Here is a 20480-nt window from a genome sequence, read left to right as displayed (position 1 = left end):
TGAGGCAGACACTAAACGAGTATTTTGCATCAGTGTTGACTGTGGAAAAGGACATGGAAGATTAGAATGTAGGGAAATAGATGGGGACACCTTGAAAAATGCCCATAATAGAGGAGGAAGTGCTGGATGTCTTGAAACGCATAAAAGTGGATAAATCCCCAGAATCTGATCAGATGTACCCTAGAACTCTTGTGGGAAGCTAGGGAATGAATGCTGGGCCTCTTGCTGATATATTTGTATTATCGACAGTCACAGGTAAGGTGCCAGAAGACTGGATGCTGGCTAATGTGGTGCCACTATTCAGAAAGGTGGGAAGGACAAGCCAGAGACTATAGACCAGTGAGCCTGACGTCAGTGTAATCCTGAGGGACAGGATGTACATGTATTTTGAAAGACTAGGATTGATTAGGGATAGTCAACATTGCTTTGTTCATGGGAAATCATGTGCCACAAACTTGATTGAGTTTTTTTTTGAAGTAACAAAGAGGATTGTTGCGAGCAGAGCAGTATACGTGATCTGTATGGACTTCACTAAGGTGTTCGACAAGGTTCCCAACGCGACACTGCTTAGCAATGTTAGATCGCATGGAATACAGGGAGAACTAGCCATTTGGATACAGAACTGGCTCAAAAGGTAGAAGACAGAGGGTGGTGGTGTTGGAGGGTTATTTTTCAGATTGGAGGCCTGTGACCAGTGGAGTGCCTCAAGGATCAGTGCTGAGTCCACTACTTTTTGTCATTTACATAAATGATTTGGATGTGAGCATAAGAGGTATCATTAGTAAGTTTGCAGATGACACCAAAATTGGAGGTGTAGTGGACAGTGAAAAAGGTTCTCAGATTACAACGGGATCTTGATCAGATAAGCCAATGGGCTGAGATGCACATGGAGTTTAATTTAGATAAACGCAAGGTGCTGCGTTTTGGGAAAGCAAATCTTACGACTTCTACACTTAATGGTAAGGTCCTAGAGGCTGTTGCTGAACAAAGAAACCTTGGAGTGCAGGTACATAGCTCCTTGAAAGTGGAGTCACAGGTAGATAGGATAGTAAAGGTGGCGTTTGGTATGCTTTCCTTCATTGGTCAGAGTATTGGGTACATGAATTGGGAGGTAATGTGGCAACTGTACAGGACATTGTTTAGGCAACTTTCGGAATATTGCTGCAATTCTGGTCTCCTTTGTGTTGGAAGGATTTGTGAAATTTGAAAGGGTTCAAAAAAGATTTATGAAGATGTTGCTAAGGTTGGAGGATTTGAGCTATAGGGAGAGATTGAATAAGTGAGGGCTAATTCTCCTGGAGCGTTTGCCCACATTTCTGTGGGTATGGAGTTACATGTAGGCCAGACAAGGTAAGGATGGCTGATTTCCTTCATTAAAAAGACATTTTTTTAAAAAACGTATCTGGTTCAATAATGAACAGTGGTTACATGGTAATCATTGGAATAGTGTTTTCAATTCCAGGTTTTTAAATCAAATTCAAATTTAACCAACTTCTATGGCAGGATCCAAACCATGACCTCAGAACACCATCCGGAGTTTCTAGATTATTGGCCAGTGACATTCCTGGAGGAAGGGAGGGCTCCAAACAATCACTGAAATAAAAATGATCCAAACTTCTTTGATGTCAAACAGAATAAGATAAAGCAAATAAAAGGAACGTTAATTTCAGATACTACAGCTCAATGAAGCAAAATGTTTTGAAAATAGAAAGCGTGGAGCAAAATCGGGACAGGTACATTGATTGGAAACACAGATTTTACAGATACCTAAAGGGCAGGAGAATAACTAAGGAACAAGAGTAAGGTCAATTAGAGATAAAAAAATTAACATGTTGAAATAGAAAACATAAGCATCATTCTCCATGAATAATGTGTTTGTCTTCATAAAAAGGGCAAAGACAACACTGGAGTTCATGATTTGAAACACTGGATGGAATAAAGAGAGGGGGAAAGGAAATATTAGAAGGGTTTGACATCTTCGCCAGTGGGTACAACACTATTCAGAGACAAAAACCCATTCCAGATTGCTATATGATACCAGCGAATAACAGTCTCGAACCATCACTTAAATTTAGTGCTCACTAGGTATATGCGTATAGTGGAGGACTGCTAATATATTACTGTTCAAAAAGGGAGGAAATGATAATAGTTGTAAGCTAGTCAGCCTAACTGCTGTTGTGGGTAAATGATTGGGAAAAAAAATGGAGGCAAAATATAAATTAGTACTTCAGAAATTTGTTTAAGTACAAGAGCAAGGAGATTTTACAAGAATTGCATGAAACACTAGTTAGGTATAATATTATGTATGGTTCTGCTCATTGCATTACAGAAATGATGTGTTCACATTAGGCAGGGTACAGAGGAGATTCAGGAGGATCTTGCCAGGAATGTAGAATTTTAGCAATGATGAAATATATAACGGTATAGATTAGGTAGTTTTCTCTGGAAGAAGAACAGAGATTTAATTGAAGGTATGGAAAATTTTGAATAAATTGGAAACTGAACATGAAGAACCAATTTCTCTGACAAAGAGGTCAGTAACCATGGAACATCAAATTAAAGTGATAGAAAGAATTACATGGGAAGACGTAAAGAAATTTCTATACAGTGGACAGTGGGCAGAAACAATCTTAAAAGTATTGGGTGTGCACTTGAAATGTAGTCATCTATCTGTAAAATCTGTTTTGCAACAAATTTCAGTGTTTCAAGTCAATCAATTGTCACTCAATATCTTCCAAATTTTAAAGTCGTGCTTGAGTAAGCACTTTAAGTTTAACAATATTATAGCATGACGGCAAATCCAGTAATTTGAGAAATTGCAGCAGTTAACATCTAATCTTTGAGATGTTGATTTAAAATAAACTTTCCCGATACTTTGAGTGAAATTCACTTCCAAACTTAATACAAGACAGACTAGAGTTGCCAATTTTTTTTCAGCTCCTTTACCTCTTGCGGCAGAACTCTTGACTCTAGACCCATTATAGGACTTGATGAACAAAGAAGGTGCATTCATAGTACAGGAAAACAGGTTGCATACAAACACATGCCAATGGTAGGCAATAAATGCAGGAGCTCTTTTCCATCACTGGCTGATCTGAAAGTTGGAGCCACTACAATCACTATCCATACCTCCAAATTACAATGTCTAAAAGTGTATACTGCCACAACAATTCCGACGCAAAAAGAATTACTACCATTTAAGAAGAACTCTCAAATGCTCTTGAACTTCAAATACTAAAGGTTAAACATATTTTACAGTCACATTTGTTACTAGCACTTTAGACAAAACAATGGCAATCATCTACTGCAGTTAGTCAGGCTAATATCAAATACAACCAAACAGAAACCACTTAACAGCTTGGAAGGAAGTGCAACACAATGTGCATTTCTGAATCACTTGCTATGACATCATTTTAGTGAATAGATTTGTCGGAATTCTTTCCAGGACTTTTTTTTTTAAAAAACGTTGCACGTTGACAACTTAATTTAACTATGATCAGAGGTTTATTTGTTTTAAGTAATCTTAAAAGATAAAAGAAAGTTTGGAAAATGATTACGAAGCAAAATGAGAATGTGTTTACCTGCCCTTTTGCTGTTGAAAAGCAGTAATAATCAAGCTATAGTTAAGACTCTATAGTCCAGCATCCAAAGGAAAGCAGAAATAAAGGACAGGAAAGTCAATTAGACAAGATATGAACAGTAAGCATCAGTAACAATTTTTGAAGAAAGCTAACTGTTTTTCTTAGTGTTTAGAAACCAAGTTTAGCGGTAGCCCATTTCGTCACTGTCCTACCATTCAGATGGATCACTGAACTCTGGTGCATACAACCTTTGCTTCATTTCCCTGAATACAAACATGGGTTATGGTTAACAAACATCTTCAATACCCCACCTCACTCCAGGTTATTGTTGTGTAAGCAGTCAATTTGCAACACCTCTCCCATTCTCATTGATATTAGCTAACCCAAGAAACAATTCAAAACAGATGTCTTTAATGATTTTTAGAAAACTGGTTCACACCTGGGGTGAGCCTCTAAAATGTTTACAACCATTATTTTGACAATTATAGAGAAAGGATTTCATTTCACTGACATTTTAAACTGGTTCGAAATTCAGGTATGTTTTACTTCCATGTTAAAACAATGTCATTGAGTAGATAATTTGAAATAAGCACATGGTAGTACAGAACTTAAACGTGGCTAAAAGGAGACAAGTAGTTGAAAGTTATCATTTTGCACCCATCAGAACAAGGCTGCGAGAGAGAGATTTGGAGAAAGAGACAATTTTATACTGCATGAGAAGAGGATCCTGCTTGGAAATCCAGCACAAACATTTCACTGTCAATTTGCATACTCAACAGATAGGTAGATGAGGAGTCGTCAAAGCATTTCTATGGGAATGCAGAGTTTTGCTGCCTCTAGCCATTTTTTGAAAAAAACGACAATACTTCCTTTTACCTACTTAAGTAATTGACACCTTATTTTATGTACAGATCGTTCTGCTGTAACATGCTTGGTTAGCGCAACTTTGTTACAATGTAATTGATAAACTGGGGACACTGTTTCTAAAGCACAAACGTTTTAAACGTTTTGGCTGTAATGCAATTATATCGCCAACACTAAGTATTGTTCTAAAGCATGCTTTTTTTTATAATACGGGTTTGCACAAGATCGTGGCGAGGTGGCTCAGTGGTTGGCACTGCTGCCTCACAGCAGCAGAGACCTGGGTTTGATTCCTGCCTGTGTGGACTGAGACAATTGCTTCTCGAACATGTCAGTACTTATAGCATTTCATACCCTACTCATAAATGGAAGCCAAAACAATGTCGGGGATAAAAGTACAATTTGGGAATGAAAAAGAATGTTAAATTATAAACGGAAAGATCCATACATTCTTCCAGTGTCTGCATGGGTTTCCTCCCACAATCCAAAGACATGCAGGTCAGGTGGATCAGCCTGCTAGGTTGCCCACAGTGTTAGGCGCATTCGTCAGGGCCAAAAGATAATTGGGTCTGGGTGGGTTACTCTTCGGAGGGTCGGTGTGGACTCATTGGGTCAAATGGCTCGTTTCCACACTGCAGGGAATCCCTAACCTAATCCAAACAAACATGTCATCAGCATAATCAGGTGTCATCCAGGGGTGGAAGGTTAATAGTATCTCTAGAGATAAACTTCTAATGATAAGCAGCAAGGATGCCAGCAAAAAACTGGACCTAAATGGGTTCCCAGAACGACACCATCTATTTGGGTTTCTCTACTTTCAAGTTTGTTTATTACATCTTACTCTAAAGAGTGCATGACAAAGTTTCAACTTCTAGTGTCCTTTCAGCAGGTCTAATTTGGAAATTATAAGCAGGCAGTGTTTGTTGGCTACAGCAGAGATTATAGAAATCAACATATACTACTCCAAAAATTGATTAAGTGTCAACGACCAATACAAATCGTTTAGCAATTATTTGAACTGGAATAGTTAACTGCAGTGGACATCTTTTGGTACTTCTCAATTTGTGACTTTTTCAAACTACTGAATTTGTTTAAATATCTACACCATGCCCCAAATGAGAAATTGTGAACGAGAAGAAAAAGCAGGTGCATCTGACATTTTATGCTAATATTCAAGGTACATTACAAAGACCAACTGAATAAGAATTAATCTACAGGGAGAGAGTCAGCATGGGAATAGATTTTTTGTTCCAAATCAGTGTTGACCAGACATCCCAATCTGCCCTAATCCCATTTGCCAGCATTTGGCCCACATATCTCTAAACTCTTCCTATTCATACACCCATCCAGAGGCCTTTTAAATGTAATTGTACCAGCCTCCACCACTTCCTTTGGCAGCTTATTCCATATACATACACACCACTGTCTGCATGAAAATGCATGAAAAAAAAACAAAACAAAATATATATTGTAGACTAGGAAACAGAAGCTACAGTAGCAATAATTTATGGAGCTAAGCAGAGTAGGCAAAATGCAAGTCAGTTGGCAATGTAGAAATGAGACACTTCAACACAACATTAACATTTGTACATTTTTGAACAGAGGACCTTAAACTTTAGTTCACCTTAGACAATTGCTTCTCGAACATGTCAGTACTTCTAGCATTTCATGCCCTACTCATAAACGGAAGCCAAAATAATGTTGGGGATATAAACAGAGTTTGGGAATGAATTTGCCAAAACTGAAAAAGAATGTTAAATTATAGGGCGGCACGGTGGCACAGTGGTAGCACTGCTGCCTCACAGCACCAGAGACCTGGGTTCAATTCCCGCCTCAGGCGACTGACTGTGTGGAGTTTGCACGTTCTCCCCGTGTCTGTGTGGGTTTCCTCCGGGTCCTCCGGGTTTCCTCCCACAGTCCAAAGATGTGCGGGTCAGGTGAATTGGCCATGCTAAATTGCCCATAGTGTTAGGTAAGGGGTATATGTAGGGGTATGGGTGGGTTGCGCTTCGGCGGGTCGGTGTGGACTTGTTGGGCCGAAGGGCCTGTTTCCACACTGTAAGTAATCTAATCTAATCTATAAACTGAAAGATCCATGCATGCATATTGCATTAAGACAGTGACATCTAGTACATATTTAATAAACATTTAGTACACGTTAATTTAAATGATGTTAGCGTCACTGGTTAGACCAATGCTTATTGCCCATCCCTAAGTGCCCAAGGGCAGTTGAGACTCAGCCATTTTCTAAGAGTCTGGAGTGAGATGGAGGCTAGATCAAGTAAGGATGGCAGTTACCTTTCCTACAGGACATTATTGAACCTGATGTGTGTTTCTGATGAACGACAATGGTTTCATGGGTCATCATTAAACATCTAAATTCCACTATCTACTCAAGCAGCACAGTATTAGTGAAGTGACTTTAGTACAAGAGTATTTACAAATCTTGATGGCACTGCTATATTTTGCCACAACTCAATTACAATTCCTGAAGTTTTTTGTGCCACTCTTTCCAACATCCTCTCTTCCCTTCTTGCCCCCAGCCCAAATGGTGTCATATTTTAGCTACACATCTTAACTGGCTAGTTGAAACCCAATTAGCTCAGTAACATTCTTCTAGATTAATCAAATTAAAAGCATTAAGTTTTATTTAAAACCAACTGCCTCCACATGAAACACTCTTGAAAACGGTCTTCTGTACAACCCAGGAACCTTTACAAATAGTTTGTTTTCACAATTCAGTTTATCAACTTGCTCCTTACCCATCAGCTATTTTCCGGAAGTAGTCATAAGCATTTCCTGCATTGAGCGGCAAGGTTGATAGCAGATTGTGGAACTCTAAATCATATCTACGATTGATGTCATCTCCGATAAGAGCAAGCTGCCGGCCCACAAGAGTTGGAGTACTTGAGGGAAGGAAGACAGAAACAACAAAAACAAAAGGAAGATCACAACTACTTATAAAGCCACAAAACCGAGATACTGAGGTAAAATAGCCAAGATGGAAATAAATTTAATGAATGGGGAAAGTGGCATGCTTGGTGATGCAAAACTCCACACTTCTTCTCATTTTTTTTTAGTAAGCTATTCTGAAGCTTTTAGGATATTTCATGCAAAGATTCCCAGAAACATTTGTGCACAAAAGACTATGAGTGAAGACAACATATTCATCTATAATGACTTTTACTCTCCTCTCACAAAAGGCCCTCACTTAAAAAACTGAGAACAAATGTTAGTCATGTGTCTGCTTAAACACTACTTTTAAATTGATATTATATGAGACAAATATCCTACTTTTCAGGAGGCTGCTGCATCTCAATTATCTCCGGATCCTCTGGGACATTTGCTCCTTCTTCTCTCTCCGATTGGTACCGGAAGAAGACGTAACTCCTGAAAACGTCCTCAGTTTCCTGCACAACACCTTCCTCTATGATGCAAAGGAAAATTTGTTTTCAGCATTTAAAAGAACATGTAAATTTAAAAAAATTGATACTCAGCTAAACTGGTGGGACTATTTTACTGTAACCATTCTCTCTTTTTCTACATCTGTAGGCTCTTCAAGTGGTGGTGGTAAGGGTGGCATGTGGAAACAATAAGTGGAAGTGGAGTTCAGAGAGAAAGAAAAACAGTTGGGGATAAAGATCAGCCTGGGAGAATCAACACTGCTAATGAGGACTATTAGTGGCTGACAGTAGGATGGGTGTGGTAGCTGCCCATGTTTGTTGGAGTCAGGATATGGGAGAAGGTGCTCTAGCCTTAAAATTATTGAACTCAATATTAAATCCTGAAAGCTGCAGAATCCCCAACCAGAAAACGAGAGCTGTTCTTCCACCTTGCTCTAAGGTTTACTGGAGCACGGCAGCAGGCCTGAAGCAGTGATGTTGGCCAGGAAATAGGGTAGTGCGTTGAAGTGGCAGGCAATAGGAAGCTCAGTCATTTTTGTGAACAGAACACAGGTGCGCTGCGAAGTGGTCATTAAGTCTACTTTTCATCTCCCTAATATAGAACAGACCATATTGTGAGTGGCAGATAATTAGACTAGATTAAACGAAGTGCAAGAAAATCACTGATTCGCCTGGAAGAGGGGTCTGGGGCGTGAGAGAGCAATGAGGAAGTGAACAGGCAGATGATGCATTTTCTGCGATTGTATGGAAAGGTGCCCGTGGGGGTGGGGGGAGGTGTTGGGAGTGGAGGAGGAGTGGACTAAAACAGCTTGGGGGAGGAAAACAGTCTTTCCAGAATACTAACAATAAAGGAGAGGGGAATGTGTATCTAATGGCAGCATCCCACTGGAGGTAGTGGAAATGGCAGCTAATGATCCTTTGGATGTGGATGCTGGTGTGGTGATAAGTGAGGACCCAGGGAAACCCTATTGCTGTTTTAGGGAAGAGACAGAGTGAGAGCTGAAGTACAGGAGAAGCTACTAAGGATCCTGTAACCTAACACTTTATATCAGTTTCAGAATTTCCAACTCATGGGCTCTAGCTGCCTTCTCCTTACCATCGACATGCAATTCCTTTACATGTCTATGCCACATCAGGATGGTCTCAGGGCTATCCACTTGTTCCTGGAAAAGAATATCTTAACCATTCCCATCCTCCTCTGCCTGGCAGAGCACATCCTTATTTTAAACAACTTCTCTTAACTCCTCCCACTTCTTTCAGGGGAACGGTGTGGTCTCAGTTACACCAGTGTCTTTTTGTGGGATATGTGGAACATCTCAATTACCCTCAATGTCCTAACAAACCATTCAGCTCTATCAATCGCTTCAGTTTTATCAAATAAATGAAACCAGATATATCACCTGGCAGAGACCTAGGCACCAGAAAGACAACAGCAGAAGCTACCCTACTGACTCTGCAAAGTCCTCCTTACTAACATCTAGGAGTTAGTGCCAAAACTGGAAGAGCTAGTTCATAGACTGGTCAAACAACAGCCAGCAGTCAGACTCATGGAATCAAAAAACTTACAGACAACATCCCAGACATCATTACCATCCCTGGACATGTCCTGTCCCACCAGCAGGGCAGGCCCAGAAGTAGCGACATAGGAGTATACAGTCAGGGAGTTGCCCTGGAAGTCCTCAACATTGATTTCAGACCCCTTGAAATTTCATGATTTCAGGATAAACATGGACAAGGAAATCTCCTAATTATCATATATGATCCTTCCTCTGCTGATCAGTCAATCCTCCTCCATGTTGAACAGCACTTGGAGGAAGCACCGAGGAATGCAAGGGCACAAAACATATCCTAGGTGGGAGATTCAAATGGCTGCACCAAGACTGCCTCAGCAACAGTACTACTAAATCGAACTGGTCAGGTCCAAAAAAGCATAGCTGAAGACTGGGTCTACAGGTGGTGAGGGAACCTAGAGGGAAAAATATATTTCAACTCATCCTTTTCAATCTGGCTACTGTTGATGGATCTGTCCATGACAGTATCGATAAAAGTGACCACCACACAGTACCTGTGGAGATGAACTCTCGCCTTACATCAAGAGTAACCTTCATTGTGTTGGAGAGTATTATCACCAAGCCATATGGAACAAGCCTTGAACAGATTGAGCAACTCAAGACTGGACATCATTGAGGCACTGTGGATTATCAACAGAACTGTATTCCAGCACAAACTACAAACACATGGCCCAGCATTTCCCCCACTCGACCATTACCATCAAGCCAGGGGATCAATCCTGGTTCCACAGAAAGTACAGGAGGATGTATGAAGCACCAGGCATAACTAAAATATGAGATGTCAACCTGGTGAAGCTACTGAACAGGGGTACCTGCATGCCAACAGCATAAGCAGCAAGTGATTGACAGAGCTGAGCGATTCTCCCAATCAAATTACCCAGCTATTTCCTGTACAAATACAGCTGGACAAATCCAATTCGATCAATTTCCACCCTTCGCTCTACTCTTGAACATTAGTAAAGTGATGGAAGATGTCATCAGTGCTATCAAGCAGCACCTGCTCAGCAATAACTTACTCACTGTTGCCCCGTTTGGGTTCTGCCAGGATCACAACACCTGACCTCATTACAGCCTTGGCTTAAACATGGATAAAACTGCTGAATTCCAAAGGTGAGGTGAGTGTGATAACCGTGGACATCAAGACTGCATTCAAACGAATGTGGCATCAAGGAGCCCTAGCAAAACTGGAAACATTGGGAACCAGGGAGCAAACTCTCTGCTAGCTGGAGTCATACTTGACATACAGGAAAGATTGTCATGGTTGTTGAAGGTCAGTCATCTCAGCTCCAAGACATCTCTGCAAGAATTTCTCAGGGTAGTGTCCTAGGCCCAACTATCTTCAGCTGCTTCATCAATGACTTTCCCTCCATAAGGCCAGAAGTGGGGATGTTCACTGATTACTGCACAATACTCAGTACCATTCACTACGACTCAGAGACTATTGCAATTCATGTTCAAATGCAACAAAATCTAGACAATATTCAGGCTTGGGCTGACAAGTGGCAAGTAACATTCATGTCACACAAATGCCAGGCTATGATCATCACCAATAAGAGACAATCTAACCACCGCCCCTTGACATTCAATGGCTTACTATCACAGAATCTCACACAATCAACATCCGGGGGTAGTGGAGGGGTAGACCATTGCCCAGAAACTCAAGTGGACTGGAAACATCAACAGAATGGCTACAAGCGCAAATCAGATGCATAGAATCTGTAGCAAGTAACGTACCTCCTGGTTCTCCAAAGCCTGCCCACTATTTATAAGGCACAAGTCAACAATAAGAATGGCCTGTCTGGATGGGTACAGCTCCAACACCACCAGGAGCTAAACGCTATCCAGAACAAAGCAACAGGCTTGACTAGCATCACTTCCTCCACCACTGACATTCAGTAACAGTTGTGTGTATCATGAACAAGATGCAATGCAGAAATGCACCCAAGATCTTCAGACAGCACCTTCTAAACCCACGACCGCTTCCAGCCAGAAGGTCAAGGGCAGCAGATACAAAGGAACACCATCACCGCCTGCAGGTTCCTCTCCAAGTCACTCACCACACTGACTTGGAAATATATTGTTGCTACGTCACAGTTGCTAGGCCAATAGCCTGGAATTCCCTCCCTTATGGTGTGATGGGTCAACTCACAGCAGTTGGAATGTAGTGGTTCAAGGCAGCAGCTCACTAACACCTTCTCAAGGGCAACTAGGAACAGGTAATAAGTGGTCAGCTAGCGATGCCCACATCCCACAAATGAATAAAGATCAAGAAAAAAAAACTGTCTCTGGCACAATAAGACCATCAGTGACACTTCCCCTCTCCGGATTTGAAAAATTTTACCCATTTTGCTTCCAATTTCTGCCTTGCCCTCACCTTTACTTGACCCATCTCTCACTCCTCCCTCACCTTCCTTGACATTTCTGGAGATAGGCTGGTCTATTATATCTAGTATACACTCACCAACTACAGCTGCTTTGACTTCACACCCTCACACCCTGATTCATGTAAAGACTCCATTCCATTCTCCCATTTCCTCAGTCTACATCACATCTGTTCTGATTATGCCAAATTCAACAAAGGGAGCCTCCGATCAGTCCAACTCCTTTCTCAATTTGAGGATTCCCTACCATTATAGTCACAGGGCCCTCAGTCATGTCTGACCTACCTTCTACACTTTGGCCTCTCTTCCCTCCCACAGCTGTGATAGGGTTCCTCTGGGTCCTCATTTACCACCCCACTTGCTACCACATCGAAAGGACCATTTAGTTGCCATTTCTGCTACCTCCAGCACGATACCATCAGCAGATACATTCATCTCCCTTCTTTGGTCAGCCTTCCACAGAAACTGCTCCCTTCAGGTTACTTTGGTTCCCCCCTCCTCTTCTCCCAACACCTTCCCACAGCACCTTCCTATGCAATCACAGAAGATGCAACACCTAACCCATTTACTTCCTCCCTCTTCACTCTCCAAGGTCCCAAACACATCTTCTAGGCGAAGCATTAATTTACTTGTATTTCATTCAATCTAGTCTCCTGCATTCAGTGCTTACAACATAGACTGCTCTACACTGGTGAGACAAAATGGAGATTGAGCACCACTTTGTGAACATCTAATTACACCCATGAAAGTGACTGGGCTTCCTATTGCTTGCCACTTCAACACTGATCTCTGACCAAGATCACCATCTCAGGCTTGCTGCAGCGTTCAAGCACCGCTCTTGCACTTGGGGGACTCCACAGCCTTCTGGATTCAATCATCAAGTTTGGTCTTTTTAGGTCATAAGCATCTCCTCCATGTCCTTACCTCAATCCCACAAACCAGGCCCTGCCATCATATTGGGTTGTTCCTAGTAGCAGCCTTTGCCAGCCACTAACAGCCCCCATTAGCAGCTATTGATATTCCCAGGCTGACCTTTACCTTATCTTTGGTTTGCCCAACTGCTTTTCTCTCTGGACTCTCAATGTCACCCTCTGGGCCACTCCCAGCAAGTTCTGTTTTGCTACCAATAAAAAAGAATTTATGCATAGAAGCAGAGGGTGTAGCAGGAATATGAATGATACATTTCACCATTCTTTACCAAAGAAGATGCTACACAAATCATAGTAAAAGGAGGTGATCAATACACTTGCATGATTTAACAATGAAGCAGTTGTGGCACTGGATAAGTTGTCAATTCAAAATTGATAAGACACCTCCAAGAATTTGGAGGTAAATGCTCAAATTGCAAAGGAGCTTCCTCAGACTGAAGTTATGCCAGAGGATTGGGAATTGCAAGTGTTACACCTTCATTCAACAAAATGAAAAGCCCAGCAATGACAGACCAGTCATTTTAATACTGGAGGCATAAAAACCACTAAAAATTATATTCAGGACAAAATTAATACAGCTCATTCTCAAATCTGGCCGCCTCGGGCTGAAGGCTGTGCTGGATTTTGGAACGTGCCATTTTTCAGATAAAAACAAACCGTATTAACTCAATGTAGATTGTACTAATCTGAATAGGGATGTAGGAAAATTAAGTCAAATGATTGCAAAGCAGTTCAAGTTAATGGTCATGTCATTGAAATTATTACTTTTCTACCACTGTATTTACTAACTCATTCATTTTTCCCTCAAATTTTCTACATCAACCCATGTAAAAACAGAAATTGTTTTTTAAAAAAAGTAGAGGTTTTAAATGCCAATTTTTGAATAACCATATTAGGAAGGAGGAATCAATAACCACTTGGGACATACTAACAAAAGCCAGTACTGATTTGTTAAGGGAATAAGGTATTTAATTAACTAGAAGTTATCAATTTTGAGACACCTTATCGATGTAAGTAAGAAGATATGCATATCAAATCATGATGTTCAGCAGACACCTGAGAGAAACTGAAAGCATTGTGTAAATATATTCATCCATATCTGAAGGGCCAATACAACTGTACTTCAAAAAAAGGTTATTCAAAGCAAGCTGTACTTTCTTTTTAACTTCGCTTGTTAGATGAATGGCCAAAGACATGGCCAACATTTAGAATTCATTTCCAATTGCAGTGAACCAAAAGTTCAATTTACTGAAAAATATTACTGTACAAAACTAAAAAACCCACAAGCTTTTTTGCTGCAAACTGTGGTCACTATGCTTCAAGTCCAGCACAAGTAGCAATTAGCCTTCTTCCACTGCTGAGACAAACTAATTCAGAAATTAAGTATATCTGCAACAGGAGAATAGTACTCTGGCTAGTCAAGTTGCATATGCAATTCAGTATATTCAAATAAGAGGATTTATCATAAATTTAATAATTGAAAGGGTAGTACATGTAAAAATAAATGAGCAACTTGCAAGCTGTTTCTGTTGTGAACTTAATGGCCAAGCAAATAAATCAGATTTCAAATTGTAAAGAAAAAGGTATTGAGAGATCCATTGCTTTTATCTTTCTACACAATCTTGAACACATTGACCCGCTTTACTTTCATAGCATTTGATCATTATACTCAAGACAATAGACATCCTGGACAGTGAAGGACCAATTCAAGATGTTATAATATACATTTTCTTCTGCAGTGATATTAGATAGCTCGAACTCTTGCACTGCTCAAAAAAGCAAAACATGGTAATGTCAATACAGTGAAGAGAGAAAATACAGGGAGTGGGATCTAGAATATTTTAGAATGGTTTCAGGGAATTTAGCATGATGATTAGATTGGAGAAGACTAGGTTATCATCTTCGAAGCATTTAAAACAGATGTATAAGATTATGACATATTTGAATAAAGGTACTCACAAAAGCTCATCTCATTTGTTGATGATTACAAGGACTAAGTGACGTGGATACAAGAGACGCAATAGGAATTAAGGAACAGCTTTTATATTTATTACGCAGGTTGATATTAACCTGGAACGTCCTGCCGAAATAGTTGTTGGAGGTGGAAGCAACAGTTCAAAGGGAAACTGAATAGTCACAAATAAAATAAATTGTTACACTACAGGGATGAAACTGAGTGAATTTTTCTATAGAGAGACGTGGCATGGACTTGACTATTGCATGATCTTCTTCTATAAGCAGCATAAGCATATGGTAAAGTATTGACTGATAATTTGGGGGTGAGCTAACAGTTGACTCTCAAATTGAGAGACAATATTTGGAAAAATGACATGGAGCTAGATCTTAATTGGATTTTTTGAGAGCCCAGAATTTAAAAACTTTTGGCTACAAAGTCACTAGACGATCAAGCTGGTGCATAGCAAGAGCAACAGGGCTTTTGGGATCAAGTAAATCACATCAAAAATCAAAAAGATTTAAGAAATAACAAAGAGCAAGATTTGCCTTTCATAGAAAACTTTTTTTTTTAAGCAAAATCTGGGTCATAATTTCCCCAAGGGCGTAAATCAAATAGTAAACTGTCAACTAAACCATAATCACCAAATACCCAAGTTTATTTCCAACCACTTAATATAAACAGCAACGTGATTTTGGACTACAGGTTGTTCTGCTATAATGTGGCAATAGCGTTTTTCTGTAACCCTGTTCTATAGAAAATTGCGATACCCGTTCAGTAGAAACTGTCCACAATCTGGCAATCATGTTATAGCCATTTTGGGTTGACAAATGCACATTATACCTAAACACCCCGTATGAAGAAAATTCTAAGGGAAATGCGGTACCATAAAAATGCTTAGGCCAAAGAATAGGAGAATCCCATAATTCATGGTATGCAGATTTTGCATGTAAAATTTATAAGTGTTGGAAGTCTCACTGAATGTGAAAGGCCACTATGTTTAATGCACTAACAATCAGAACCCTAATCCATGAAATATCAACTCTACATTTTTCTCTCAAGATGCCGGCAAATCAGAATACTTATGACTAAGAAATAGAGGAACAGGAGTAGGCCATTCGCCAAACACCCTAACCCACCTTGAAAACCTCCGCCATTCAATTCAATCATGGCTGATCTGACATTTCTCATGCCCACTTTCTGCCCTTGCCATAAGCTTTAACCATAATCAAAAATCTCTCTCAGCATTAAATGCAAGAACTCTGTCCCCACATTTGTGTGGCAAAACGTTCCAAGGAGAGACAACCCTCAGACGAAGTTCCTCATCTCAGTCTTAAATTGGCACCCCTTCATTCGGAGACAATGCTTGCTCGTCCTAAACTCCCAGGTGGGGAAACATCCTGTCAGCATTTACCCTGCCAAGCCCCTTAAGAATCCTATGTTTCAGCAAGGTCTCCTCTCATTCATGCCAACCAGATATCTTAAATTCATCTAGTCCCATATCCCTCTAAACTCTTCCTATTCATCTAGCCATTCAGATGCCTTTTAAATGTTGTAACTGTACCAACCTCCATCACTTCCTGTGGCAGCTCATTCTATACATGCACCACCCTCTGCATGAAAAATATGACCCTTAGTTCCCTTTTATATCTTTCCCCTCACCTTTGCTATGCACCCTACCCATACCCTCATGATTTTATAAAATCTCTGTAAAGGTCACCCCTGAACCTCTGACAGTCCAGCCTATTCAGCCTCTCCTTAAAGCTTAAACCTTTCAGTACCTGCAACATCCGAGTTAAACTTTGCTGAACTCTTTCAAAGTTTAATAACCTCTTTCCCATAGCAGGGAGACCAGAATTGAATGCAGTATTCCAAAAGTGGTCTAACCGATGCCCTGTACAGCCATAACATGCTATCCCAACTCCTACATTCAATGCACTGGTCAATAAAGGCAAAATGTTCCAAATGCATTCTTCACTACCCTATCTACCCACGACTTCACCTTCAAGGAACCATTAACTAGCACCCCAAAGTCTCTGTTCAGCAACACTTCCCAGGGCCCTGCCAATGAGTGTAGATGCCTGCCCTGATTTGCCTTACCAAAATGTAACACCTCACACATTTATCTGGATTTAACTCCAACAAAAATCCTTCCCCCATTGGCCAATCTGACCAAGGGAGATATACTCTGAAGTAACCTTCTTAACTTACCACTACAGCTCCAACTTCGGTGTCATCTGCAAACCTACTAGCCATACCTCCTACATTCACATCCAAATCATTTGTATAAATGACAAAAAGCAATGGACCCAGCAGCAAGCCTCGCAGCACATTGCTGGTCACAGGCATCTAGTCCAGAAAACAACCCTCCAACATCTCCTTTGAAACCAATTTTGTATCCAAATGGTTAGTTCTCCCTGTATTCCATGGGATCTCACCATGTTAATTAGTCAACCATGTGGAACCTTGTCCAACACTTTTAAGTCCATATGGACAACATCCACCACTCTGACTTCATCAATCCTCTTCCTTACTTCAAAAAGATCAAGCGAGGCATAAATTCCCATGTACAAAGCCATGTTGACTATTGCTAATCAGTCGTTGCCTTTCAAAACACACGTAGAGTCTGTACCTCAGAATCCCCTCCAACAATGTACCCACCACCGATGTCAAGCTGATCGGTCTATTGTTCCCTAGCTTTTCCATACAACCTTTCTTAAATAATGACACATTAATCACTCCCCAGCCTTCTAGCACTTCATCCGTTGCTATCAATGATTCAACTATCTCAGAAATCTCAATCCAGGTTCCCACAAAACTCTGGGATACACCTGATCAAGTCCTGGAGTATTAACCACCTTATGCTTTTAAGACATCCAGCACCACTTCCTCTGTAGTATGGACACTAAGAGATCACTATTTATTTCTCCAAGTTCTCTAGCTTCCATATCCTTTCCCACAGTAAAGACAGACACGAAATACTCGCTTAGTATATGGCCCATCTCCTGCAGTTCCACACATTTCAGTTACTCTTTTGCTCTAAATCTCTTTAGATTCTCCTTATCCCTATTTTACTAAATCCTCTCACATTCTCTTTTTCGTCTCCTGATTTTGCCCTTATACTCCAAGAGATTCACTCAATCCCAGCTGTCTATACTGGCCATATGCCTCCTCCTGTCTTGACCAGCATTCCCTCCATGTATCAGCTTTGCCCTTCACACTAAGAGGAACATACTGCATCTGGACTCTTGTTATCTCATTTTTGAAGACCTCCCACTTTCCAAACACCCATTTATCCGCAAATCATAAACCCTATAGTGTGGAAACAGGCCATTTGGCCCATCAGGTCCCCACCAACCCTCCAAAGAGTAACCCATCCAGACCCATTCCCTCACCTTATTACTCTATATTTCCCCTGACTAATGCACCTAACCTACACATCCTTGAACATAATGGGCAATTCAGCATGGCCAACTCCCTAACCTGCATATCTTTCGACTATGGGAAGAAACCGGAGCATCTGGAGGAAGCCCACACAGACCCAGAGAACGTGCAAACTCCACATAGACAGACAGTCACCCAAGGCTGGAATTGAACCCGGGTCTCTGGCGCAGTGGGGCAGCAGTGCTAATCTCTGAGCCACTTTGCCTCCATAGTCTCTCCCAATTAGCTTTTCTTGCCTAACACTGTCAAGATTGACCTTCTTCCAATTCAAAACTTCAACTTTTAGATCCAGTCTATCTTTTTCCATCACAATTTTAAAACTAATAGAATCATGATCACTGGCCCCAAAGTGCTTGCCCACTGACACCTCAATAACTTGCACTTCCTTATTTTTCAAGGGAAGGAGAGGTTTTGCTCCTTCTCTAATATGTTCAACCACATACTGATGAAAATTTTCTTATACACACTTAAATTCCTCTCCATCGAAGCCTTTAGCAACTTAGCAGTTCCAGTCTATTTTTGGACAGTTAAAGTCTTCAACCATTGCAACCCAATTTACTTATAGATATCTGAGATCTCCTTAGAAATTTGCTTCTCAATTTCCCACTGACTGCTGGGGAGCCTATAATACAATCCCAATAATGTGACCATCCCTTTCTGATTTCTCAGTTCCATCCAAACAATTTCACTGGATGTATTCCAAGAAAAATCCTTTAAGTACAACTGCAATGTTATCCCTAATCAAAAAGGCCACTTTACTTTTCTCTTCCCCCAACCACCCCTTTTAGCATCTATATCCTGGAATTCTGATGAGTAGAGTCTCAATCTGTTTAATCTTTGCTCCTAAACAAATCCTCCATACCAGTTATCATGTTAGTGAACATTGTCTGAACCGCTTTCAATTAAATATTAAATAACAGGAGCAATATTGCTCACAGCACTCCAGATGTGGTATCACCAGCACCTTGTGAAGTTGCAGTTGGACTTCCCTTCTCTTATAATCTGACCTCCTTGAAATAAGGGCTAACATTCCATTAATCTTCCTGATTAGCTGAACTTGTGTGCTAACTTTGTGTTTCATGTACAAGTATCAAAGTCCCTTTGTGTCACAGCAACCTGCAGCTTTTCTCCATTTAAATGATACTGCTCTTTTGTTCTCTCTTCCAAAATTAACTTCTTATTCTCCCACATTAGACTCCATTTGCTAACATTTTGCCCACTTATTTAACCTATCAGTACCTCTGTTTGCACCCCACATTTCCACTTATTTTTGCGCTGTCTGAAATTCTGACAAGAGTACATATGCATCCTTCCTGCAAGTCATAAGATATATATTGTAAACAGTTCCCAGTGATCTCCGTGGAACCCCAATGGTCACAGGTCACCAACGTGAAAAAGAACCTCACTGTTTCCTGCCCATTAGCCAATTCTCTTTCCATGCCAATGTACTTAGTCCAATACCGAAGGCTCTTATCTATGACAACTTTTTGTAATGTATCTTGTCAAAAGCTTTCTGGAAGTGCAAACACCACATCTACTGGCTCCCCTCTATCCACTCTGGTTTAGACGGAGCAAAACTGTCATTTGCTCCAAGTATGATGGTATGGCAAAAAAAAAGCATAAAAGTCAAAGTCTAATTCGGCATTTACATATTGTAAACATCAATTCTTTGGGTAGTTATTGTCAAGTACACAGTATTAAGCTGCAATGGATAATTGAAGTCTTAATCAGAAGGCACAAGAGATTAGCACAAAAGGAATTTCACTGACCATCATCTTACCACCACAATAATACTAAAGGAAGTCCACGCTGATGAATATCTACTTTCTAAATTTGGTGTCAACTGCAAGATAATCAGATGTGTAATAGATCAGCTTTACTTGGTTTCAAAAAGGAAAGCACACCAAATCCACACGAATACTATTCTACTTGACATCAGTGCAATCTTTTTCATTAACTATACTGAAATCTAACAACTAGGTCGCAAAACATCAATCAATCAATAAGGAACACAATTGAACAGTATCATTTCACTTAGGGCTTTCACAGGATACTGCATAAGGAAGTCTTTCATATCATCTACCCTTCACATTTTCTAAAGAGCCAAAAGGTCAGCAGATGGTTAGCTAAACTGTCACTTCACTCAAACAACCAAGATATGCTTGGGAAAGCAGAATCTCAATTATGTTTGAGGTTGTGTGCATGCACAACCTTTAGGCAACATGAATGATGATTCAAAATTACAGATATTTTTTGTCAAAAGGAAATTAATAAGCACCAAGGAAATTATATTTCATCAAGGTTGAGATGAATGAAGAGGAGAAAAAAAACTAAATAGACCACTTGAACACAATG

At 40.4% G+C, this 20480-nt stretch overlaps 1 protein-coding gene across 4 annotated transcripts in view; it reads right to left on the bottom strand.

Annotated features, from left to right (window-relative positions):
* LOC132828432 (bcl-2 homologous antagonist/killer-like) overlaps positions 1-20480 on the bottom strand; it is a 42261-nt gene that overhangs the window by 6728 nt on the left and 15053 nt on the right. For all 4 annotated transcript variants that reach the window (XM_060845555.1, XM_060845554.1, XM_060845556.1 and 1 more), the window contains exons 3-4: positions 7737-7869; positions 7205-7348 (exon numbers count right to left, since the gene is read on the bottom strand). In XM_060845555.1, the coding sequence (XP_060701538.1) occupies positions 7205-7348; positions 7737-7869 (277 nt within the window). The remainder of the gene's footprint in view (positions 1-7204; positions 7349-7736; positions 7870-20480) is intronic.

This window comes from Hemiscyllium ocellatum, chromosome 26, assembly GCF_020745735.1.
Source record: "Hemiscyllium ocellatum isolate sHemOce1 chromosome 26, sHemOce1.pat.X.cur, whole genome shotgun sequence".
In the NCBI taxonomy this organism is placed as follows: Eukaryota; Metazoa; Chordata; class Chondrichthyes; order Orectolobiformes; family Hemiscylliidae; genus Hemiscyllium; species Hemiscyllium ocellatum.
This window is presented reverse-complemented; position numbering and strand designations above follow the sequence as displayed.